General features: G+C 40.5%; 1 protein-coding gene across 2 annotated transcripts; it reads left to right on the top strand.

Moving 5' to 3' along the window:
* The first annotated feature begins 3,472 nt into the window (after nucleotides 1–3,472).
* Nucleotides 3,473–25,838, top strand: LOC125904705 (sodium-dependent neutral amino acid transporter B(0)AT1-like). Of its 2 annotated transcripts, XM_049602299.1 has the most exons (14): nucleotides 3,474–3,689; nucleotides 7,192–7,328; nucleotides 10,395–10,802; nucleotides 17,008–17,148; nucleotides 19,530–19,667; nucleotides 19,761–19,942; nucleotides 20,699–20,809; nucleotides 20,890–21,002; nucleotides 21,116–21,244; nucleotides 21,344–21,506; nucleotides 21,601–21,805; nucleotides 21,903–22,062; nucleotides 22,218–22,380; nucleotides 25,436–25,838. In XM_049602299.1, exons 3-14 carry the CDS (start codon nucleotides 10,604–10,606, stop codon nucleotides 25,574–25,576), a joined length of 1,845 nt encoding a protein of 614 aa, XP_049458256.1. In that variant the 5' UTR covers nucleotides 3,474–3,689; nucleotides 7,192–7,328; nucleotides 10,395–10,603; the 3' UTR covers nucleotides 25,577–25,838. The 2 variants fall into 2 exon arrangements, with proteins under 2 accessions (XP_049458257.1, XP_049458256.1); XM_049602300.1 differs by lacking the exon at nucleotides 10,395–10,802 and having other exon boundaries at nucleotides 3,473–3,689.
* The last annotated feature ends 228 nt before the right edge of the window (nucleotides 25,839–26,066 follow it).

Below are 26,066 nucleotides of genomic sequence, written 5' to 3'. Positions count from 1 at the left end.
CTCCCCCTCCCTTCAGATAACTGTCTCCGGCTTAGCAGTGGCTTCCTATATGAAAATGAACTGCACTAATCAAACACATATTCATGTGTGGAAGAATATGAACATACACATGTAAAATAATGACCTAAAATGTCGTTGCAAATTTCGAGACAAGAGAAAAATCATGAAAGCAATTATATTCCACCTTTATTGGACGTTATTGCGTCATTTAATAAATAACGCAATGTGACCAAAGGAGCTCTTACAAGCTAAAAGTACAAAACGTTTTCTGTCAAACTCAAAATACAGGGATAAAAATATTTCCTGTTAAGTGTAGCCACAAGTTTCAGTCTTGCCCAATGCTGACCTCTTGTGTCTAAAAAGTTTAACTGCAGGTATTTCTGCCAGTTAATCATTTCTACCAACCTATCTATTAATGAACCTTTTCTGAGTCTATTAAACCAACTGTTGACTAACAAGTGTACATTTAGCTACTGTACTGAAACCATTGGAGTAAACGGACTGCCACAGGCACTATCATCTTCCCTAGGAGCATTTCTGTCGTGTGTTAATGGTTTTATCTGCTGATGAGATTAAAATTATCTGAGGTTCTGAGTTGTTGATAGTGTCTCCAAACTTAAACACACTATTTAAATTTTTTAAGTGTCCTTTTAATTTGTGTATTGTAGGCCTTAGTCTGGCAGGGTAGATGATTGAATTGATTAGGCCCCTGTGTTCTCTGGGGAACATAGACCATAGACATCAGCCCCTCCACCTCTCAGGTATTGTGCCTTTTGATCCAGTTGTTGCCATGCATTGGCGACCCCAAGGGGTGGCCAAGGGGGGCCATGGCATATGCCGCTTTTGACGATAACTGTGAGATTTAAAACTGAAATATTGATAATACACACAAATGTACTGTGTAAATAATCCAGTGCTTCTAAAAGCATTTCGGCTTCTCCTCATTGTCACTTTGTCTCCCTCTGCTGACACCATCCAGTTGCTTTGTCACTATCAGTGGTGCAGTGGATAGCACTGTTGCACTGTTACAGCAAGAGGGTTCCTGGTTTGAACCCAGGGCCCTTCTGTGCGGAGTTTTCATGTTCTGTCAGCATGGGTTCTGTCAGTACTCCTCCCACAGTCCAAAGACATGCAGGATAGTGTACTTGATGACTGTAAATTGCTCACAGGTGTGGATGTGAGTGTAAAGGTTGTCTGTCTCTATGTGCCAACCCTGTGATTGTCTGGCAACCTGTGCATATCCTGCCTCTGGCCAAATGTCAGTAAGGATAGGCTCCAGCCTGGTATCATGTTGTGAAAATCTGGTATCATGCCAGCCCTAGCTGGTGGTAATGTTCCATGTTTAAGATCCATATAACAGAATGGATGTGAGGTTTGAATTAAATCTTTTCAGTTAGCTTATCCAGATGCTATTTGCTGTGTTAAATCATAAATATAAGTAATTTTCTTTTGAACTAAAAAAATGACCACCCCTTACCAAAACAACAAAAATAAACACTGTATTTATTGCTGCTGGAGTAAAATGTAGCCTATTCATAATGAAACCCCCTCTCCTGAAAATGGTATGAGCCATTTTATTTCCATATGCACCCGATGCAAAAAAAACATAAACAAAAAACTGCAGTTCACATGACCTGAGAAATGTACTGATCTCAACTAGGAAAGACAGCATGCACATGCGTTAATATGAGTGCAGCAGATTTGGGGAAGGGCAAATTTACTGGACCTTTTCAGGGGCCCAGCTATTTCCATGGGTGGGCAGGCCCTGATAATCAAGCCATCATCATGTGAGTGTGTGTAAATGAGAGGTACAATGCTTTATGGCACAGTCCAATTACCATTTACTACATTACTAAGCCCTTAGTCTGTGCACCTGTAATCATCATCTGTGTGTATGAGTAAAATCTATTGTGTAACATGTCATTAAAACCCTGAGGGAAAACTCAGTAGAGATCTTTGTTAACACTGGAGGGCAGAACAACACTTCTTTTAACACTGCTAAACCAAGAGAAAGACACATCAGTTTCATATTATAATCTTGTCCATCGTTTGTTAATGACTGGTTGTAAAAGCAGAACAAAGTGCAAGGATTTCTTCACACACCCTGACAGCCAATCACAGCACACTCTCTTATCTGTAGCTCTGTCACATTTTCCGGAATGGTTAAGAATTACTAGCCTTTGTTAATCTAAACATAGGCTGGTAATCCTTAAATTGAACTCATTAGCTTGAATGAGTTGATGTGCTTTTAATCAGCCACAAGCTGAATCATAATCAGCATGTGTTAGAGTAAGTATATGTGAAACATCCTGAGGGTTGAATAAATGAGACAACTGGGAACACAAATCTTTCTCCATCTTCCTCAGACTTGTGATACAAGGCAGAAAGTCGCCATCTTACATACCCATAGTGCTGCCTGAACCAGTCATGTGACATGCCCCACCTGTCGCAAAAATGAATCACGCCAATAAGATATCAAAGCCATTTTTAAACAATATATAAGAGGAAAATACCAGCATGTCCACATTTCATATCCCATATATTTCTAAATAATAATACAAAATTATCTAGTTTTAAGTGGCGTCAAAAAACACATCTTGATTCGTCACGTCAGCTGCACCAAAGAGGAAAGAAAAGCCATTTTCTCCCAGGATGCAATGGGGTACCAGTACCCAGTGTTGGGTAAGGGTTACTTTAAAAGTAATCAAAGTACGTTACTGCGTTACTTTCTTTAAAAGTAACCAGTTACTTTACGGCGTTACTCCCTGAGTAAAGTAACTCAGTTACTTTAAAAGTACTTCCAACGTTACTCCTTGAGAAAAGTAACTCAAGCACTTTTAAAGTACTTTTGAGTATTCTACATTTCCTATTGGGCAATGGACCACAGGGCGCTAAGCCTACATTTTTTGTCTCCAAGATTAAAGTTATGGACCACTTGCCCTCCACTGAGATCCAATTCTCCCATCACAGCTGTCACTTTGACCAGTAGAAACACACAACGATCTGCTGCCGTAGACAACTGTATGACAACAACACCCCAGCGTTTTTAATATTTCCTCTAGGGATGTTACCACACAGAGTAAAAGGGGGAAATGATGGTGTGAAACAGCAGAGGCACTTTGTCAACCCGCTGAGTTAACTTACTGTCATTAGCATCAAGCTAGCAAACAATGGTACATACTCACGGTCGGACATAAAGTAATAACATTACCAAATAGCGGCGGGGCTTTTACTCACCACAACTGCAGAGGCTCCCAGCTTCATTTGAAACAAACTACATTATAGACGGTCCGTTATTTATTAATCCTTCTGTGTGTTTATATATTTACTTTTTATCCGCTTCGTTGTCTTTGTGAAGTTAACATATCGCACCGTCATTTCAAACTCAACACTTGTTTCAAATTAAAAGCCCCTTATAACCAGCCAAGAGAATCCCTCCATTTTCTAAATAGGTTTTTATTCTGAAACATTTGTCAGAACTTCCTGTAGAAGATACAGTAGCTTGACAGTTTACATATGGCACTTCAAATGTAGCTCCTGCCATCTGCTGACGCTTTTAGGTGACTACAACAACATGTCGGCTGGCACATGGACAGACAGTGACTCAAATAATAGTGAAAGTAACAAAAACAGGACAGGAATAACCCGATGACATTACACACGCCGTGAAAGACGACCGGGGATAATTGGTGAGTACCAGCGTGTAGCGTGTACCAGGCATAATGCAAGTCCTGAGTTTGAAATATGTCTGTCAGCGAGTCCTACGCCACCTGGGCCTGTATCACGAAGCGAGATCAACCTTTCCTGGGTTACCCAGACCTATCCTGGGTTGACTAACCCTAACAATAGCAATCAGGATAATCGGTATAACGACGCTGGATATCAACTCGGTAACTCAACCCAGGGTTACTTTATCAAGAGCCGTGAACGCGCACGCAGCGGACCAATCACAATCGTGAGAGAAGCGCAGCGTCACTGAGTGTCCTCACAGAGCGCCGTGTGTGAGGGAAAAAATATTTCTCGTGAGGATCAGAGATTAACTCTACTAAAATATGAGGAGGCGAAAAGCAACATTACAGAAAAGGCCAACACCGTGGCAGCTGCAGGAGGAGGAAACATGCATGGCAACGCATAACGGGATGAATAATGTTTAGTTTTAGTTTAGATTAGTTTATTTGCACATAATGTTAAAAACAGACAGTATAAAATTTACAAGATTAAAAAAAGAAAAGTGCCGGAGAGGTTAGAAGCCACTAAAAGCTTATCAAAGAAATTCCCCTGTCAAAACATCAATGAAATCACATAATAGAGAAGAAAAAAAACGGGTCAGGAAAGAAGAAATAGAGGAGGAGAGAGGGAAAAATCAAGACAAAACAGGGTAGCAAATAAAATTATGTGTAGGTTAAATTACTCATCACTGGTTCAAGTAGCTACATTACCTGTACATCTGACACTGATAACACCCTTGAATCCCATGAAATCAATGCTGCGCAGATGAATTGTGTGTATTACAATTATCGTCTAACATCATTGCGTCTGATAAACTGGTCTTCTTTGTCATAACGTTATATATGCTACAATAAAGCTTAAAGCTGACGCCACAATTAAATCATATCAACACCAAATTGATAGTCTGAATAAAATCATCCTGATATTGAGCTGTGTTAGAAATTAACAGCTGCGCAAAAATATACCTAGTCTCCCTCTTTAAAAAACAAAAAGGAAAATCTCTCAAACACCATGAAGTGTAGACATGATAGGCTACTTTCCACATTTCCAGCAGCAAAGTTGTCAGTTAGGACCATTATCTTTAACAGGGATCATTTCCTCCAACAACAAAAAATGTTGGCACTAATTAATGGTGCTATTAAGTGTCCGCAAATTATCAGTTTCTTTGTTATGAAGGGGTGGGGTGAAATTTCGACTTCTTTCCACTCCTTTTTGAACAATCTTTTCATTGTCTGTTGTTGTTGCTTTCTTTTCTTTTTTAATGTTCAAAATAAACTTTCAAATCAAAATCAATCAAATGAATTAAACTTCCCGTCATGACTGGGCTGCATTTCTGTCAGCGGAGTCATTTTTTTCCGAACAGCTGATTGGCCAGTGGGTGGTGCTTTTTATAGGATCAGATTTAACCCTGATCTTACCCTGCTCTGGAGCAGGATAGCCTTTCAGAGTAAGTTACCATGGTGATCTAGCCCGATAAGAACTGAACCGGCTTTGTGAGACCGAAAACCCAGGGTTAACCCTGAAGTTACCTCGCTAAGACATTAACCCTGCTTCGTGATACAGGCCCCTGCTTAGCCTCCACCGTGGACAAGGGCAACATTTCTCCGACCACGTAGCGAGCCACAAGGCTTCTTTCAGACTGATAGGTTTAACGTTATCTCCGTTATTAGAACCAAACGACAGCCGTTGCTGTTTCGGAGCTGAAGGACCAGCGTTCTAAAAGTAACAGAAGTAACTGATGTCTTGTTTGAAAATCTACTTAAGTATTTTATTACTCAAACAGCAAACTAACGCGTTAGGGTACTCCTTACTGCAAAAAAGTAATCAAAGTACTCTACCGAACTCTGCCAGTACCTTACCCTATTATATCTGAGAGTGACAGAGTAGAGCTTCAGTCTTTTCTGGTTGAGTTCATGAAGTTTCTGTGTTGGGGAAGCTCAGTGGCGGTTCTAGGCCAGTTTCAATGGGGGGGGGCAAGCTAGGGCCAGTCCTTTTGATACAGGGGCACATACAAGTACGGTCAAATATCTAAGTCTGAACAATAAGATATATATATGTGTAAGGGGGTCCAGGGGCATGCTCCCCCGGGAGAAAATTTTGTATTTGATTTAAAGGCATCAATCTGGTGAATTCTGAGAGCAAAGTTATGATGGCAGAATATGCCTAGATTTCAACATCTTTGTGCTTTTTATGTGTGAAAAATGTTCCATTTTTACTGATAAAAACACTAGTTGTATGTTATGGTGAAGGGTTACACTTAAAATACGGCCAAGTATTAGTGGTTAAACATTTCAGTAATCAAAAGAAAAATGACTGACGTACTGATCTGCCTCTGGAGGGCTATTTTAATATTTAAAATCATGTGCAGACAAAATATTCTTTTAAAATTCTCACACTCACAAGTACAGTTCCAGATACGCAAAACAATACAAAATACGCAAAACGAAAGGAAAACAAAAGGTGAGATTCAAATAAATTACACACAAACAGGCACAAATTACTGCTTTCCTCCCTCCCTCTCGATTTGCAAGTACAGCACCCTGAATCAGAGCATTTCAAAAGCCCTCTGGTAGTTGAATGTCTCTGGGACAGGCCCATTTATAGCAACCCACTGGATCCGTGGCGTGCGCGATCCGGCCGAGGCGCGGGTGCTGGAGCTAATAGCAGCCATTCAAGAAGCTGCTCCACCAGCCTCGGCCTAGAAGCGGCTCGGCGCTCCGCTCCGCTAAAATTACACGCCGGGTCTATTTCTGACGGCGCGTCAATTTGCACAGACCAAATGAGTCAAACAGGAAGTCAGGCGCAGAAAAGACGAGAGTATCCAGTCGATTTTCAAAATAAAAGACCCATGAAAACTCCGGAAAAGAATTCCCAGTAGGAGCTCCAGCCGGTGCGCTACAGAGTGACGTTCATTTACCGGAGGCATTTTATATCTGGCCAGTTTCTGGAGACTGTGGCAGGGCAAATTAGTCAATGTATGGGAAACACTAAACATTAGAAAACTCAGGCCCTTTTCCTTCTTGTGTGGTGTATTCTGCATGATTCACTGGGTGCGCCTCTTTAAGTGGTCCGACCGGCAACCTGTTGAGACGATTTAGTTCCGCGTTCCCCCTCCGACTCCTCGGCGGGGGGGCCACAGGGGGGGCCGGACTCGGAGTTACGGGGGCACTGGCCCCTGCTGGCCCCCGCCTAAAACCGCCATTGGGGAAGCTACCTTAAAAGCATAGCCTAGCAAAATTGTCCATGTCTGTCTCATTCTTAGTGGGCATGTACTACAACACCATCATCGCCTGGGTGATGTGGCACTTCTTCAACTCTTTCCAGAGTCCACTGCCATGGAGCCACTGTCCTCTCAATGCTAATCTCACCGGCATGTCACCATTCCAGAAAAAATCTTCAGTTCCAGTCTGACATTTTAAATCCATTTGAACAATTTGATTTTCCACTTTTCTTTACATGTAGATCTGGTGTCAGAGTGCAACACTTCAGAGGCTATTGAAGATTCTGGAGGTCTGCAGTGGCGGATGGTGCTGTGTTTGGCTGCTGCCTGGATTGTCCTCTATATGTGCTGCATTAGAGGCATTGAGACCACAGGCAAGGTAGGTAGTCTATGACATTAATGTGCAGTCTTTTGTGAACTATACTTTCTTTCTTTGTATCTAATTTTACTTGTTAATAAAGCACTCAGAATAGGTGACAAAGCCCATTTTGATTGACTAATTAAACTGACATAATGTAAAGCTGTAAATGCAGCACTAATTTTGTCCAAAATCCAACAAGCGCAGAGGACTACTGTGTGGATGTGCAGTCTCTTTAAAGGTCTAATGTGTAAGATTTAGTGACATCTAGTGGTGAGATTGCAACATTACTATGAGGGTCCAGATGGATGACGTATGCTGTCAAGCCCTCTGAGGCTTTATAAATTAAATAAAATTGAATTGAAAAACCGAATTAAAACTTCTCCTATGTGTGTGTCAAGAGTGTAGTGAAACTATAGTGGCCTATGCAATAAAGTAAAAATGTGAATCTAGAGCAATTGTTTGATTTATCCATTCTGGGTTACTTTAGAACAATATGGCGAGCTCCATGAAAGACGACCCACTCCGTATGAAGCTATGAAAATGAAAACACAACAATTATTGATTTCAGGTGACACTAATACTACCAAAAACATAGTTCTGAATATCATATTTCATTTTCTGCCAATATATGCCCCTTAATCTTACGCACTACACTTTTAACTCATAATTAGTTATCACATTCATTTGAAAACACTTGTGTGGTTACTGTCATAAACAAGGCCATCATTAAGACAGTTAGCAACCCCATAGAATAGTTCAATACTTTTGGAAATGTATTTATTTTTGTTCTTTCTGAGAGTCTTTGCATCACATACAGCAAGTAACTCCCACGAAAACAAAAGACACATTTCAAATTTTCTTTTGCTAAATTTAGCAAACAATATATGCGTTATTAAGTGAACTTTGGTGCAGTTGGTAACACAGGTAGTAAGTCACAAGCAAGTCTCAAACCTTAAAGGGCCAGTGTGTAATATTTGGCATGGTTTATTGTCAATCTGAATCTGAATCTGAATATTCTACCCATTAATATGTTTATACAAGTGTATGATCGCTATAAAATAAAATTCGTTTGGTTTTCGTAGCCTTATAATTATGCTTTATATATATATATATATATATATATATATATATATATATATATATATCAAGGGCCTTGCTTTAGAGAGGTCGACATCTTGCGCCGCCATGTATGTACGGCAGACCGAGCGGACAATCCAGCCAGCCAGAGAACGCGTTTCGTGTGTATAAATGAACCAATGAAGACAGCGGAGGGAAGGAAGGAGGAGGAGATAACAGCAGAGAGTGTTAGTAGTTCATCGATAGAGAGTAGCGAAAAGTTTTTTTTAGTTATACAGTTTGCGAATGGACCAGACTTACCACGCAACAGGAGACAATTAACCCGAACCGTCATCTGCGAGGAAAAGAAGACGCAACTTCACTCCTTGTGATGCACTGTCTGCGGCGCTTTTCCTCCTGATGATATATCTCCCCAACGATGGTAGCAGTAGCACCGAATCTCATTCTGTGCATTCAGCCTCTCTTCTTGCCCGCTCAGCATCAAACACATAGAGTTCCTCATCTGTATGCTCCGGCTCAAACAGGTATGGCTCTGGGTCTGTGTCCGCTACAAGAAACTCTTCAAAATCACGTTCAAAGTCGTCCATTGCAGCTACTATAGTCCGGAGATATCGCTAGGCTAAATAAACAGCTGAGCTCTGTTTACTGGCTACGCTGTCAGTCAGTGTGCGGGCTGGAGATTGGCGGAGCAGAGAGGGGAGGGGGTCCCCGCTAGGTATTGTAAACGAGTATGTGTGTAAAGTTATGAAGTGTGTCTGTTACGCTAGAAGAGTCAGAGTTTGGGACGGAGTGGAGTGTTACCGGAGTTTCTGGAGTGCTCAAATAAACAAGCCTTTTTTCTGAACGCTCCTCTGGTCTCCTGCTCGTGAGGGATTCATTACAATATCGTAACATGGTTTAGATTTCTAAATAAGCATTCACCTCGTCGCTAGATAGATCTACTACTGAAAAAGTCGTGCGCAAGGCTTTTTGTCCCTACAAGGCCACCGTCATTTACCCGACGGGAGGGGTGAACGAGTGAGCCCTGCAATCTAGAAATTGACCACTGATGTCACTGTTTTCAACCCATTTTACACACTGGCCCTTTAGCCTGCAAATCTCATGCAAGCTCTGAGTTACTGAGGTAAGAATAAAGCAAGTCAGTTTGAGTCTTTGCCATAATTTAATCAAGTCAAGTCATGTGAAATTAAAAAGACACATTCACAGACTTCTCTGTGGGTTTTGCAGCGACAGATTAAGATTTGATGTCTGGGTCCTGTCAATGATTTTTGAACTGCACTCGTATGTTGGCCTCTGCTGGTCTGCTGCGTCATGGTTCTAAAACGTAACATAAGTTGTCAGTGGCCTATCAAGAAAAATGCAACATTAGAACAAAAAGTCACATTTGCTTTTATTTTGTACAAACAGAAGAGCTTTTGAAGTACAGACGTCATGGTATCTTTAAGTCTGTCTTAAATCTAACACAAATTAAACATTCCAGATAAATTTAATGTTACTATCACATTTTGAGAGTTCCCGAGAAATAAAGATCCGTTATTATCACTTTAATCACTATTCAAATATAACTGAAGTACCAGCAGGCTACAGCAAATGTAATTAAATGACTAAGCTGTAATCTCACACTGACAGTATGGCAGATCCTCCTATAGACAAAATAAGTAGCTGCCTGGGGCGGAGTGAAGGAGGAATCTTGCCCAACGCAGCGAATCTGCTAGGTCTGGCACTGGCTCAAAGCTCTTAAAACTTCTCAATGGGGTTGTTTATTAACAGTTACTAACGTACACGTGTCCTCACCCTGCTGGGATGAAATCCACAAAGATCCAAAGTTAAATTATTACTCGAACTGAGGAGTACATGCACACTGACAGCTGAGTTGGTGACTTTTTTTTAAAAAATCTGAAACTATGACTTGATGTATCTGGTCAATAAATTATATCAGATGAACACATTTGTGTGAACTGCTTCACATTGCACCGATATGTGTACAAATCTTACTCTCATTGGCAGGAATATTTTATGATGGTGACACCCAGGTCCACTCGGCCTTCAAAATGATAGGTGAAAGGGACAGATAAATAGAGCCTGTAGGACACACACACACACACACTCGCGCGCACGCGCAGTCAGTGTGCCAGCAAGCAGCACTGAGGACTTCTGAACTTCTATCGAGGCACCCTGTCTGACAACCTAGAGACTGGAATAACTCAAAAGACACCATGAGACTGGTTCTTCCAAACCCTGGACTGGAGGACAGCATCCCCTCTCATGGGGACCTGGAGAAGATGGAGAAGGAGGAGGCAGGGGACAGGCCCAAATGGGACAACAAAGCCCAGTATCTGCTCACCTGTGTGGGCTTCTGTGTGGGACTTGGCAACGTCTGGAGGTTCCCTTACCTGTGTCAAAGCCACGGAGGAGGTACATTCTTCTTATCTGTAACTAAAATGTGAAATGAATGAAAAAAAACAAAACAGTTTCCATAGTGGACATTAAAATTGAAATTGTCTGATGAATACACAGGTTATAATAGTTTGTTTAAACCTCGATTGGCTATCCCTAAAATTTAAATAAAATGCAAGACATTTTGTTAGCATCACTTGCATTATAATTAATCACAATGTCTTTGGTTAGGTTTTTTTAAAAAAAAATTGTTAAAGATTCTGGTGTGAGTTGACAACACAAAACCTGAGGAAATACATACTAAGCAAACACTCTATTATCTAAAGTGACATTATCAAACCATGGTGCATCATTATGACCTTAATATCCGCACCTAAAGTGATTTAAGTTAAATATTAACTCGAAGAAGTGAATGGACATTGCCGTTTAAAGCTTAGATGTCCATTTTACAGCAGAGAACCACTGATGCATTAAACCGCTGCACATGGTAATAAAAAAAAAAAAATCACACACCGATGTATCTGGAGTAAAAAAACAACAAAACAATGACTAGTGGCAAACTGGCTTTGTGAATTGTAAAAGCCGTGTTTTTGCAGATTCCTTGAACTTTACCTCTTGGCTACGAGTGGAGTGGCGTGATTACATGTAAACACAAACATGACCCTGTGCTAAGGTGTTGCCTGAGAGGTGCTCACATATCACCATCACTTATCAGATTATCCAGCATATCTTGAATTAGGAAACTCTCAGAATGATCAGCCAGAGCAGCACAGATACCAGTACAGTACATATAGCAGCTCTGTGAGGCTACTTGAACACTCATAAAGTATATATTTAAATCTTGACCTAAGTTAAGGTGTTACAGTAACCAACAAATCACTTGGCTTCATCCTCTAGGGAACATGAATACATTTGTACATAATTTAATTGCAACCCAACACTGTTGAGGCATTTCAGTGTGGACCAAAGACCAAAGAACGCTCATGCAGCAGTTACCTCAGATATTGGGATGGCATTGTCGCAGTAGTTAACACCATTAGCTCTGTCAGCACTGCTGCAGTTGTTTAGCACTGTTAATAGAGTTAGCATCCATGATTGAATGGATTGAATTATGATTGTGCAACCAATCATTTTACGGAAGTTGTATCCACCAATTTATAGACGTCTCTTTCCCAATGTAAGTCTATGGGAAAAAGTATTTTTGGGCCCAGTGGCATCACATGACATTGCAGTACCACTGTTTGGCCACTACAAAAATTGGCTACAAAGCCCGGCAAACTTCTCGGGGGTCTGCACTGCACTCATACGACTGTTAGTGCCAATATGAGGACGGCATTGTTGCAGAAGCGTAACGCCCAGCTTCTGATTCCCCTGTGTCTAACATCATTAGCTCTGTCAGCACTGTTGCCGTTGTTATTACTGTCCATGCTGTTAACACCGTTAGCTGCTAGCTGCAGGCTCAGCCACCTCCTTGTTGGGAGCCACGTGCAGATAATCTTTTAATCATAGATGCGCTTTGAATAGAGCTCCTTTAATAATCCCTGTATCTCTGTGTTTAAGTGATGATGTGCTTCACTTAAGTATATTTTTGGAAGATATAGATATATAAGGTTGTTGGTATGAGCAGCATTACCCACCACAGCCGAGCAGGCAAAATCACCACCTACAAAACTCAAGCCTAGTCAGCCAGAAAATTCGCTGAGACAGACGTCACGGTGGACAAGCTCTCTCTTCTTGTGGTTCATTTCAAACAAAGTAGATTACTTTAAGACAAATAATGTATTTTTATATATGTTTTATACATATGATGATTAAACTACTTAAAAAGCTTCAACACAAACAATTTTAAGATAACAAAATAGCTCACATACAAAGGTTATTGTACATTAGGCCGGTTGAGGGAAAAAACAACTCTTTTTTATCTTGAACTTCCTGTGAACCGTTTAGTCACTGCTGATATAGGCTGAAAACCATTCAGAGGAGGAAATCTGATTCCCTTTTTTATCTCTGTGCCACTGAAGGTAGCACATGATCTGCTGTTCAGGAGAGTCTTTTAACTTAACATTTTTCTTAACATTTAGTTCACTACTGAATGCTTTAGTGACTCAAGTGACAACCTGTACTTGGATTTAACAAAATGATAAAATGGCCCAACTCTACCCCAAGAATTACAAATGATTTATCATTAGGAGCTTTATCATATCAGCTGTTTCGGAAAGTATCTTCTATCTGGAAAAGTCCTGATAGCAAAGTGAACTTTCAGCCCTGAGCCTGCTCATCATGCATGAGAAAGACAACAATAAAAGCACCTGTCAGTCCCTTATTGTTTGTTACCATTACATTGTATGTGTAACTGTTTCACATGATGTTGAGATTTTGAGAGATTAATAACTGTATAGAATTAATGGGAGCACAATAAACACTGATATATTAAAGGAATCATGCCAACAGCAAAATATAATTAAAGCTGCAAGCAGCGTTGGGAGGGACCTCGGCCCCCCGCCGTCGTCCCCCCACGCCGTCATCCCCCAGCTCAAGTTGTGTACATAAGCCATGTGATCTAATGAAACTTTGACGTGTGTGATGATCAAACAACACATCCATATTCAATTGAAATCATGTGACCTAGTGAAAGCTTGAGTGATATGTACCGGCTGCTGAGAGGGTCTAAGTGCAGCAAACAGAAACAAATATATACTAAGACCTACAAATGTTGAATTAATATCTGATTGTATACATATGTGACACTAATCATATGTGTATTATAACAGTAGAAGTATGACACACACAGACACAGACGGCCAAGTTAACGACATGCAGAGAGGGAGAGAAGGGAGAAAGAGGACAGAGGGGGGAGAAAGAGAGACAGAGAGAGAGAGAGGGGGGACAGGGAGTGGAATTTGTGTGTGTGTGTGTGTAATTGTGTCGCTAAAAATTACAAATTATGAGCTGCAGGTTGCTTTAAGGTTTCATTATTATTATTCTCCATCTCTCTCTCTCTCTCTCTCTCTCTCTCTCTCTCTCTCTCTTTATCTCTCTCTCCCTGTCTTTCTCTCTCATACATACACCCACAATGAATATTTGGTATGTATACTCTGACTAGGAGTTAAAAATCAAAAAAAAAAATTAATATTTTTATGGTTGTTTTTCAACAAAGACAAAAAAAAGTCCTGGAGGGGAACTGTGTATTTTTATTGAAAAAATAGAAACCCCCCCCCAAAAATGATAATGCATCAAAACTGGTGTTGTTATTTATCATTCACATATCACAGACTGTGATAAATAAAATAAAAAAATCCATCCAACATTTACTATATAGTTAATCTTAATTCATGTTTTTTTTTTCATTAAAGTAACAGTGACTTCATGTAAATAAAATGGCAAATATATTGTGAAAATCCTCAAAAGGAATTAATATTTGATATGCATAATCTGAGAACAAGTTGCTTAAAAGATTTCAGCAAAAAAATGTAGAGAAATATGTTAATATTTAATATTTTTCTGTTGTTCACACCGTTCCGAAGGGGACAGGTGTGATTTTTTATAAGGGGTTAAAAGTTCACACAGGGTTAAAAATGCAAGGTTCTTATGAAGGTGGTGTGAGCTTATACTTTGAAACTTGTAGACACAAGCCATGTGACCTAATGAAACTTTGACATGTGTGATGATCAAACAACACATCCATATTCATTTGAAATCATGTGACCTACTGAAAGCTTGAGTGATGTGTACTGGCTGCTTTGAGGATCTAAGTGCAGCAAACAGACACAAATATAAACTAAGTCCTACAAGTGTTGAATTAAAATCTGATTGTATACATATGTGACACTAATAATATGTGTATAATAACACTAGAAGTATGACACACACAGACAGACAGACATAGACGGCCGAGTTCTCAACATGCAGAGAGGGAGAGACGAGAGAAAGAGGACAGAGGGGGGAGAGAGAGAGAGAGAGAGAGAGAGAGAGAGAGAGAGAGAGAGGGGGGGGGGGGATAGGGCATGGGGTGTGTGTGTGTGTGTGTGTGTGTGTGTGTGTGTGTGTCTGTGTGTGTGTGTCTGTGTGTGTCCGTGTCTGTCTGTGTGTGCCATACTTCTCCTGTTATTACACACATATGATTATTGTCACATATGTATACTATTAGATATTAATATATACTTCCCACATGTTGTACCACAATAGCCAGAATCATAAGTCAAACTCAATTTTAAAAACTGTAAAGGGTTCTTATGAAGGTGGTGTGAGCGTATATTTTGCAATTTGTAGACATAAGCCATGTGACCTAATGAAACTTTGACAGTTTGTGATAGAAGTTAACCTGCAAGACAGTGGAGCACAAAGGCTCTGAAGAAGAGGCCGAGTTACTGACATGCAGTAACAGGACACGAGAGAGAGAGAGAGAGAGAGAGAGAGAGAGAGAGAGAGAGATGGGGGGACAGGGAGGGAGAGAGAGAGAGTTTGCTGACATATTGACATATCTCACATGTTCACATACTTCCTGTTTGTGGCAGACAAAGTTACAGATTGCACGAAGTATACATAATGTTGTATGCATCAAAAACACAGCATTTAATTTTTCTGTCAATTACATCAAAAGAAAGGTGTTTGATGAGACTACTGTGTTGTTGAATGTTACATTTCCTCAAAGATGTATATTCTTTCCTGATGTTTGTAACACTGTTACTGACTTGTACTTGAAATGAGGTGATTTACTGCAACCCTCCAGGTCAGTCTCTTGGGTTCAGAGACATAAAATTGATAAAATACATGGAAATACTTTAAAGGTCATTTTTAAAGTAATTTAAAACCTCATGTGTGTGTGACCACACACATACACACTTCACTCTGACACACAGACTGTCAGAGTGAAGCCTTTGTTATGCTAATTAAGGACTGCATGCAGCTCATACACAGAGCAGAATGGCTTGAAACTTTCTCAAACAAATCCTTCCAGATGCCAAACCGTGGGTCCCATCTTAAATCTGAAAACATCACCAGATAGATAAATTTGTTCTGAACGCAAACATATAAAGCTTGTATGTCTATGGACTGAAAAATGTCACCTTAATCACAGGTTTACAGTGTGTTGGCCCTCATCTTTTCTTCCAGAGATCATCATGAGGAGTTGTGTCCTGCACCTTCTAACGCTTCTAAAATCCAAACCGTTCAAGTTATGACAAAGTCCTTCACAAGTAATGTTCAGCAGGGGTAGAGCTGTAATTTGTGCAAGTTTGAAGCAGTTATGATAAACGGTGCAGGAGCAAATAATTTTTGATCGACAGAATTTGTGAAAAACGCCATCTTACATTCAAAGACCGACAGCTCACTTCCTGTTGGAGTTAGGTCAGGGGTTGCAGCGCGACATTTGTAGGTCTTGATGAGACGAACGAGACAGTTTTGGTTTGGTCCTTCTAAGTGGTTCCTACCCGTCGCACCGGGCATTTTAGTGTGTCTAGGTGGCACAACAAATCCTCAGGAGGTTTTGGCGCACATCACCTGAAACGCGTCATAACATCCAAACCAGTCGAGGATTGAAAAAGTTACGCACAATAATTGATAAGGACACGTTGAAGAATAATGTGTGCGAGTTTGAAGCCGATACGATAAACGGTGTCGGACTAGTTGATTTTTAAAGGATTTTTTTTTTTGAGGAAAACTCTTATTTTGAAAGGGAAATATCTCACTTCCTGTTGGAGTTAGGTCATGGGTGCGAGTGCGTGATTTGTAGGTCTTGATGAGATGAACGAGGCTGTTTTGGTTTGATCTTCCTACGACGTTCCTACTGGCTGCAGCGGCCATTTTTGTGTTTCTAGGTGGCGCTAGAGAGCCCATTTTGGCACTTTTCAGATTAATTTCGTCAGTTTATAAAATTTTTCGCCAGTCCTGACAGGCATGCAAATTTTGGTGAGTTTTCGAGCATGTTTAGGGGGTCAAATTCCAGTTCAAAGTCGCGTACGCTGAAAGAAAGAAAGAAACAATAATAATAATAATAATAATAATAATAAACACTACAAGAACAAGAGGGTCCTCGCCCTTCAGCCGAGGTCCCTAAATATCGAAAGTACTTCTAGTTTTCTGTGAAGTAGATATTATAGATCATTTTTATGTGTTGGGATGTTGCAACTATCACACATAGCTACAGTTAACAAGGTGTTTCTATGCTAAATACACATCTCTTCTATCTTTCCGGTTATCTGAGCTTACCTTGGTGTGTCTACAGGTGCTTTTATGATCCCTTTTATTATCCTACTCATCTTGGAGGGGATCCCACTGTTGTACCTGGAGTTTGCCATTGGCCAACGCCTTAGAAAGGGCAGTGTAGGGGTTTGGACTGCAATTCACCCCTACTTGACTGGAGTTGGTGAGTGCATAACTATGTGATTTTTAGTCTTGCTTGAAATCTGGTTTTCTGGTCCTGAGTTAAGATGTTGGATACACTTGTCTCAGTCAGCTTTAGTCATTATGGTTGTGGTTTGAATCCCTCATATGCATACTTTGAACGTATCCTCATACAAAACTTTGTATGGCATCATACAGCTCATATGATAGCTAACAAATTACTACCCCACAAATGGCGTCATATATTTAATGTGAAGTCATGTATCTAAAAGTACATAGGTTAAGAACAGGTAAGCAAAGTTTCTTTGGTTAGGATTCGGAAAAGAAACATGATTGGGCGTCTTTAGATTCAGGCAAGAAAAGCTACAGTACAGGCCAAAAGTTTGGACACACCTTCTCATTCAATGCGTTTTCTTTATTTTCATGACTATTTACATTGTAGATTCTCACTGAAGGCATCAAAACTATGAATGAACACATGTGGAGTTATGTACTTAACAAAAAAAGGTGAAATAACTGAAAACATGTTTTATATTCTAGTTTCTTCAAAATAGCCACCCTTTGCTCTGATTACTGCTTTGCACACTCTTGGCATTCTCTCCATGAGCTTCAAGAGGTAGTCACCTGAAATGGTTTTCCAACAGTCTTGAAGGAGTTCCCAGAGGTGTTTAGCACTTGTTGGCCCCTTTGCCTTCACTCTGCGGTCCAGCTCACCCCAAACCATCTCGATTGGGTTCAGGTCCAGTGACTGTGGAGGCCAGGTCATCTGCCGCAGCACTCCATCACTCTCCTTCTTGGTCAAATAGCCCTTACACAGCCTGGAGGTGTGTTTGGGGTCATTGTCCTGTTGAAAAATAAATGATCGTCCAACTAAACGCAAACCGGATGGGATGGCATGTCGCTGCAGGATGCTGTGGTAGCCATGCTGGTTCAGTGTGCCTTCAATTTTGAATAAATCCCCAACAGTGTCACCAGCAAAACACCCCACGCCATCACACCTCCTCCTCCATGCTTCACAGTGGGAACCAGGCATGTGGAATCCATCCGTTCACCTTTTCGTCTCACAAAGACACGGCGGTTGGAACCAAAGATCTCAAATTTGGACTCATCAGACCAAAGCACAGATTTCCACTGGTCTAATGTCCATTCCTTGTGTTTCTTGGCCCAAACAAATCTCTTCTGCTTGTTGCCTCTCCTTAGCAGTGGTTTCCTAGCAGCTATTTGACCATGAAGGCCTGATTCGCGCAGTCTCCTCTTAACAGTTGTTCTAGAGATGGGTCTGCTGCTAGAACTCTGTGTGGCATTCATCTGGTCTCTGATCTGAGCTGCTGTTAACTTGCGATTTCTGAGGCTGGTGACTCGGATGAACTTATCCTCAGAAGCAGAGGTGACTCTTGGTCTTCCTTTCCTGGTCGGTCCTCATGTGTGCCAGTTTCGTTGTAGCGCTTGATGGTTTTGCGACTCCACTTGGGAACACATTTAAAGTTTTTGCAATTTTCCGGACTGACTGACCTTCATTTCTTAAAGTAATGATGGCCACTCGTTTTTCTTTAGTTAGCTGATTGGTTCTTGGCATAATATGAATTTTAACAGTTGTCCAATAGGGCTGTCGGCTGTGTATTAACCTGACTTCTGCACAACACAACTGATGGTCCCAACCCCATTGATAAAGCAAGAAATTCCACTAATTAACCCTGATAAGGCACACCTGTGAAGTGGAAACCATTTCAGGTGACTACCTCTTGAAGCTCATGGAGAGAATGCCAAGAGTGTGCAAAGCAGTAATCAGAGCAAAGGGTGGCTATTTTGAAGAAACTAGAATATAAAACATGTTTTCAGTTATTTCACCTTTTTTTGTTAAGTACATAACTCCACATGTGTTCATTCATAGTTTTGATGCCTTCAGTGAGAATCTACAATGTAAATAGTCATGAAAATAAAGAAAACGCATTGAATGAGAAGGTGTGTCCAAACTTTTGGCCTGTACTGTATGTAGGTTAAGTTTAGGGAAGGAAACGTGGTGATGACGTACCTTAAAATAACTCAAAGTTCACTTGGTTTCACACAGTTCCAGACACTGGTTGTCCTGTGTTGTTTGACACAAACTTTCAGTCTTTATACCACTTCCTTCTTTACTCCCGTCAGCACATTGGTCATATGATTACAGCCAACCTGATTACATGGATTAACCATGAATTGCTGGCTCATGATTATGTGGGCTACATACAAATTGTGGTGTCTTACTTTTCATAGGTAGGCTATATGTACGAACAGTTCATGAGAACAGGCCGATGCTTTGCACTACTGTCAAGGTCCATTAATACCTGCACTACATTGGAAGATTTTATGTAATATATCTACGGTGCAAAATGTTGCGCTGTCTCTTTTCCCCCTCTGTTGCAGGTATTGCGTCCATGTCTGTCTCATTCTTAGTGGGCATGTACTACAACACCATCATCGCCTGGGTGATGTGGTACTTCTTCAACTCCTTCCAGAGTCCACTGCCATGGAGCCACTGTCCTCTCAATGCTAATCTCACAGGCATGTCACCATTCCAAAAAAAAATCTTCAGTTCCAGTCTGACATTTTAAATCCATTTGAACAATTTGATTTTCCACTTTTCTTTACATGTAGATCTGGTATCAGAGTGCAAACGCAGCTCTCCAGTGGACTACTTCTGGTACAGAGAAACACTGAACACCTCAGAGGCTATTGAAGACACTGGAGGTCTGCAGTGGCGGATGGTGCTGTGTTTGGCTGCTGCCTGGATTGTGCTCTGTATTTGCTGCATAAGAGGCATTGAGACCACAGGCAAGGTAGATAGTCTATGACATTAATGTGCAGTCTTTTGTGAACTATACTTTCTTTCTTTGTATCTAATTTTACTTGTTAATAAAGCACTCAGAATAGGTGACAAAGCAAAAGTAACCCATTTTGATTGACTAATTAAACTGACTGTAAATGCAGCACTAATTTTGTCCAAAATTCAACGTGAGTAGAGGACTACTGTGTGGATGTGCAGTCTCTTTAAAGGTCTAAGGTCATTTCAGATTTTCTTTTGCTAAATTTAGCAAACAAGATATGTGTTAATAAGTGAACTTTGGAGCAGTTGGTAACACAAGAAGTAAGTCACAAGCAAGTCTCAAGCCTTAACCTGCAAATTCTCATGCAAGCTCTGAGTTACGGAGGTAAGAATAAAGCAAGTCAAGCTGAGTCCTTGCTATACCAAGTCAAGTCATATGAAATTCTGATGATCTGGTCAAACGTTAGCTTTCTAGCTAACATTTGACCAGCCTATAAGCTAATGCCATTCACAGACCTTTCTTTGGGGGTTTTGTAGCGACAGATTAAGGTTTGATGTCTGGGTCCTGTCAACGTAACCTCTCAGTGCAAATATGCAAATATTTTATAAAAATGTCAAGTCCCTTTGAGCCATCTGTCTTAAGTCTAAGTGAAGTCAAAGTCATGAATACCAAGTCAAAGTCAAGTTCAGTCCTGATCATCAGATAACATAATATGTTTTTAGAATGGTACAAATTGCTCCTCTAAGTTTTCTCTTTCCTCTCTCTCAGGCTGTGTACATCACCTCCACTCTGCCATACCTCGTCCTCACCATCTTCCTCATCAGAGGACTGACTCTGAAAGGATCCGTAGATGGAATCAAGTTCCTCTTCACACCAGATGTTAGTTATCATTTAAATACTTTCTCCACGTCATTAGCATGGAAGATGCAACACTCTGCTGATGATGTATTGATTTCTAGCTAGATGAGTTGGTGAACCCAGCAACGTGGTTGGATGCAGGAGCCCAAGTGTTTTATTCATTCTCCCTGGCCTTTGGAGGTCTCATCTCTTTCTCCAGCTACAACCCTGTTCAGTAAGTTCAGTAGTCAACATGGCATTCGAGCAAAGTGCAGTGAGGTATATATTTCAGGTAATATTTAATCAAATTAAATGCACAATAATTTTTTTTTTTCACTTTTTTTCTAGCAACAATTGTGAACAAGATGCTGTTATCATCTCCATTATTAATGGCTGTACTTCTATCTTTGCTGCTACTGTCATCTATTCCATCATTGGCTTCCGGGCAACAGAGCAGTTTGATGCCTGCCTTAATGAGTATATGCACAAAACAGTATGTCCAATTTATTTGATTTAACCAAGGCAAAAGTAAAGAACACATTTTCATCACTCTTGTTCGTAAATGTCCTCTTTCAGAAACATTTTGATGCTGCTGAATGTATTCGATCTGTCTGAGGGGTCCATCACACACAGCAACTATGATGAAATGCTGCAAAAGCTCAACAGCACGATATCAGGGTTAGAGATCATTCAGGGGCTGGATCTCAACACCTGCAGCCTGCGGACTTTTCTAAGTGATGTATGTTTTTTTTGGAGCCATCATGATGATTTTACTCCTCTCTTATTTAACAAGTCCACTGAATGTTGCAGTTGATTGTATGCTTGTTTTCCAGGGAGTGGAGGGAACAGGTCTGGCTTTTATTGTGTTCACAGAGGCCATCACAAAGATGCCTCTTTCTCCCCTCTGGTCTGTCCTCTTTTTCATCATGCTTTTCTGTCTCGGCCTCTCCACCATGTTTGGAGCTATAGAGGGAACTGTGGTTCCCCTGCAGGACTTAAATGTCTTTCCTAAGAAGTTTCCTAAAGAGGCGATAACAGGTAAATGATCCTATAGACCCATGTGTGTTGACAGTACATACATTTCTACAGTGGCATAAGGGTTAAGAACTTTATTTTGTGTTGCTTGGGATTTTAGGAATCGTATGCCTCACTGCCTTCTTGATTGCACTCATCTTTACTCTGCGGTCTGGGAGTTACTGGTTAGCACTCTTTGATGGCTATGCAGGCTCTGTCCCTCTGCTCATTATTGCCTTCTGTGAGATGATGGCTGTAGCCTACCTGTATGGAATGGATAGGTAAGTGGTAAAGTAACAGGAGATTGCTAAGCCTGTTTTGCCGTAATGAATCCTTGGCATCAACATTTAGTCACAGCATTTTGTGTTTTTAGGGTGTATGCAAACGTGTGCCATGTTGATTATACCTCTTGAGTCAGATCTCCTTTCTTTCACAGGTTTAACAGAGACGTTGAGTTCATGATTGGACACAAACCCAACATCTTCTGGCAGGCCACATGGAGAGTGGTCAGCCCTTTGATTGTCTTTGTCATCTTTGTGTTTTACTTTGCCACCAAAGTCAGTGCCGAGCTGACATACGTCACCTGGAATCCAAGCTCGGTATGTTTCACAACTCCTGTTTGCTACATTTCTTTAAATAATCACATTTCAACCCAGGCTCACTCCCAACTCGTCAAACACTGATGCTTGGTCATTGACCCTTGGCATCGCATACCAACAAACTGAGGCACCCTTTAGTGGCATATTCTGATGCTCTGAGCAACTGCTGTATTATGAGGAGCAAGAAAGTCTGTGAGCAAGGATGGGAGGGCAGGTGGATGGGTCAAATAATGGACAGGAGCCCGCTATTCATTCCCATTTGAAGCCAAAGGTCAGCTGAGTTATTTGTGCTGTATGTGCTACATATATGTGTGTGCTAAGTGTAGCATACAACACTAGTGATATATGTCACATGACGTTATGTTAAGTTAGTAACAAATGTACTTATCTTAAGTCAATCCCTGGGGCCGTATTCACAAATATTCTGAGAGTACTCAAAGAGAGCTCTCAGAATAAAACCTTTAGTAAGGAGTCTTAGCTTTAGAGTGAGTTAAGAAAGTTCTAAGGGCAACTCTGAGCAAGGAGGAGACAGAAACTTTTCTCTTAGTGCTGGGGTGTGGTTGACCCTGTTGCTAGGTGTGATGCTTTCTTTTAAGAGATGTGATTGGTTGTCACAGACACATCCCTTTTTGAGCCTGCAATGTGTGAACACCTAGTGGAAATGAAATGAACTGCACACTATGAGATTGACAGTGTTGCCATTGTTAATGTGATCACTCTGCAGAGGGAAGATTGAGACAGACTCAAATCATCTCTGCTGCACTGTTGCATTTTTCCAGTTTCTCAAATATCTTAGTATTGTGATAATTTTATTTCTGTCATTATAGCATTATTTTGCTAGGTGGGAAACGTGTGCATATCCCAAATGAGATCAACCACAAATATTGTCCCTGCATATTCTCATCTGTAGCATTTCATTTACTTACGGTCATTTTGTGTTTAGAGACCATTTCTCTGACCTCTTTGTGTTTCTTTAATTTTCTCCTCTGCTTAAGAAACTCTTAAGCCTTTTAAAAGTCCTCCCTGCTCCTAACAGTTTTTCACCTTAGGAGCTCTGTTAAGGTCTAAGATGCTTTGTGAATAACCTTTATCTTTACAAGGAACCAGTCTTAACATTCAGGGGAAATTCTAACAAAATGTCACAAGAATTTTCTTAGAATTTCATTGCCAGGAGCAACTTAGCACTGGGAAGATTTGTGAATACGGCCCCTGATGTTTTTCTGAATCTTACCACAGACTTCTGTTGCCTAAACTTAAGGAAGTAAGCCTAAGAGCAAAGTCTTTTTTACCTATGTTACACATTTAATGTATGCATTTAATGAGCTAAAACTTTACATTTCCTGTGAAAATGGAAGTTTATTTTGAAAGGACACAATCCATGTAATGAGCATAAATTGACATCCCTTCCATGAGCATCCAAAATGAACACTGAAACGGTATTTTGCAAAGTTGTAGTCAAGACCACCTAAACTGAGACCGAGTCATGACCAAGACTGGAGTGTGTTGAGACCAAGACAAGACCAGACAAGTGCAAATAACACTCTGCAAGACACACTTAATATCAAATGTGGAACATGCAAATTAGAGGCACTACTGATACTTATCTGAAAGTATAAACACCCATAGAAAACAAAGACTGGTTTTTGGGCACCAGTTTTATTGCCACACAGCATATGTTTGTAATGTGACATTTCCTGTTTCACAGAGGATTTATTGGAGTTGAACAATGTCAGCCTTTATTGACATGTAGATAATGAATAACACTCTCGCATTTCAGAAAGACAAAACAATACAGCTGGTGTCATGAAGTGGGATAGCCAACTCACTAATGGTGCAAACTATGAATTAACACACAAATGAATAGCATAGACCATCATTTTCTAAACAAGCAAACCAAAGACAGTAACGAAAAGATGACATTTGTGTTATGGAACAGAAAACAGCTCAACAGTAACAACAAAGTACTCAGTCCAGCATGCTGGGAACTGTGGGCGTCGCTACAATATATACAAGTGTACCATGAGACAGGTCTTTAGGAAATAATCAGAAGGCATTGCAGATGTGAAATTTGTGCGTGGGTATTTTACTTTGTTTCTATAATCAAAAAAATCCAAACAAATAAACAAAAAGGGAGCTGAAATGAACTTAACCATCTTTATTTAACCCTGTTTGCTTAAAGGGATAGTGCACCCAAAAATGAAAATTCAGCCATTATCTACTCACCCATATGCCGGGGGTCCTCACATCACTTCCAGAGATCCAAGGGGAGAGGGGGTAGCAACACAGCTCCACTCAATGGAGGCTTACGGCACCCCAGATTCAAACGTCTAAAAACACAACTCTGTTTTTAGCCTCATTGTAGCCTGTAGCTCTAACTGCCTCTCTGTGCACCGCACTCACGTGTGTGCTTGTGTGTGACACCAGCGAAAGCACGTGAACACACATGAACGCGGTGCCCATATCTCACTGTCTCACGCAAGCGTGCACACGTGAGCGCAGTGCACAGAGAGGCAGTTAGAGCTACAGGCTACAATGAGGCTAAAAACAGAGTTCAAATGACGTTTTTCCAAACAACTTTTTATGTCGGGGCTTCAGGACACTTGGATCACTACGGACGAGCAGTATGGAGATATTTTGTGGCTTCAGTTATGTGTTTTTGGATGTTTGAATCTGGGGCACCTTAAGCCTCCATTAGGTGGAGTTGTGTTGCTACCCCCTCTCCCCTGGGATCTCCACAAGTGTTATCAGGACTCTAAAACTTCACCTGAGCCTCCATCAGCATATGGGTGAGTAGATAATGGCTGAATTTTCATTTTTGGGTGCACTATCCCTTTAACACAGTTGTGGTGTTCTTGAAATAAAATCCTGAGTCTTCTTTGTCTGAGTCCAAGACAAGACCAGTCTCGAGTACTACAACGCTGGTACTTAGAGCCTCATAGTTTGACATACAGGGCCACTGACCAAGTGTCTGTATTTGACAAGTTGGTAGTGAGAATGTGTTGCATATTTTCAAAAAAAGTATAGTTTTTAAATAATTTCCTTGTCATGTTTACAGGAAAACTTCCCAGTGTTGGAGGCAATACCGTATCCCAGCTGGGTCTATGTTATCATCTTCCTTCTGGCTGGAGTTCCCAGTCTTTTGATCCCTGCATCTGCTTTGTACAAATTATTCCGACGCTACTGCAAGAAAGATTGACAAGAACATTACACTGTTGCTTGACAGATGTGATCCCATGTTTTTTCAAAAAGAGGCCTGTGCAATAAGGATTACTTTTATGGTTTGGTTTGCTTTACTTTGTTGAAATTTGGTTTGTTGAAGTGATTTAATTTTAAGACATATGTGTGCTGAGATATCTTTATTGTGTTGACAGTGTGTTGATAAAAGGATAAAGAATCAATGTAGATATTTATAAGGATTGTTATAAGTGCATTATCAGTGAAAAGCACAATAAATGGTGTGAAATATTCTACACTGACATTGACTTCATTTGCATTTCATTTCCTTTGACTTGAATTATGATCAACACAAACAAAATGGTACTTTTGGTACTTTTTGCTTTGTACTATTATGTTTACATCACACAATTTCACTCTTACTTTAGCATTAGTCAGGGAAAGGAATATTTTAGTTTTAGGGGATGTACTGATGCAGCCACAAGTCTGCGATGAAATCACTTTGTAATATA

This window comes from Epinephelus fuscoguttatus, linkage group LG17, assembly GCF_011397635.1.
Source record: "Epinephelus fuscoguttatus linkage group LG17, E.fuscoguttatus.final_Chr_v1".
NCBI lineage: Eukaryota > Metazoa > Chordata > Actinopteri > Perciformes > Serranidae > Epinephelus > Epinephelus fuscoguttatus.
The sequence above is the reverse complement of the archived record's forward strand: the minus strand, read 5'-3'. Positions and strand labels throughout refer to the sequence as shown.

What these genes read in the sequence shown, in the direction of transcription:
- LOC125904705 (XM_049602299.1), top strand. Translation starts at nt 10,604, where the DNA reads ATGAGACTGGTTCTTCCAAACCCTGGACTGGAGGACAGCATCCCCTCT. An exon ending in AGTTCCTCTTCACACCAGAT is followed by an intron (nt 20,810 to 20,889) that starts GTTAGTTATCAT and finishes ATTGATTTCTAG; the next exon opens with CTAGATGAGTTGGTGAACCC. An exon ending in TGCGGACTTTTCTAAGTGAT is followed by an intron (nt 21,507 to 21,600) that starts GTATGTTTTTTT and finishes CTTGTTTTCCAG; the next exon opens with GGAGTGGAGGGAACAGGTCT.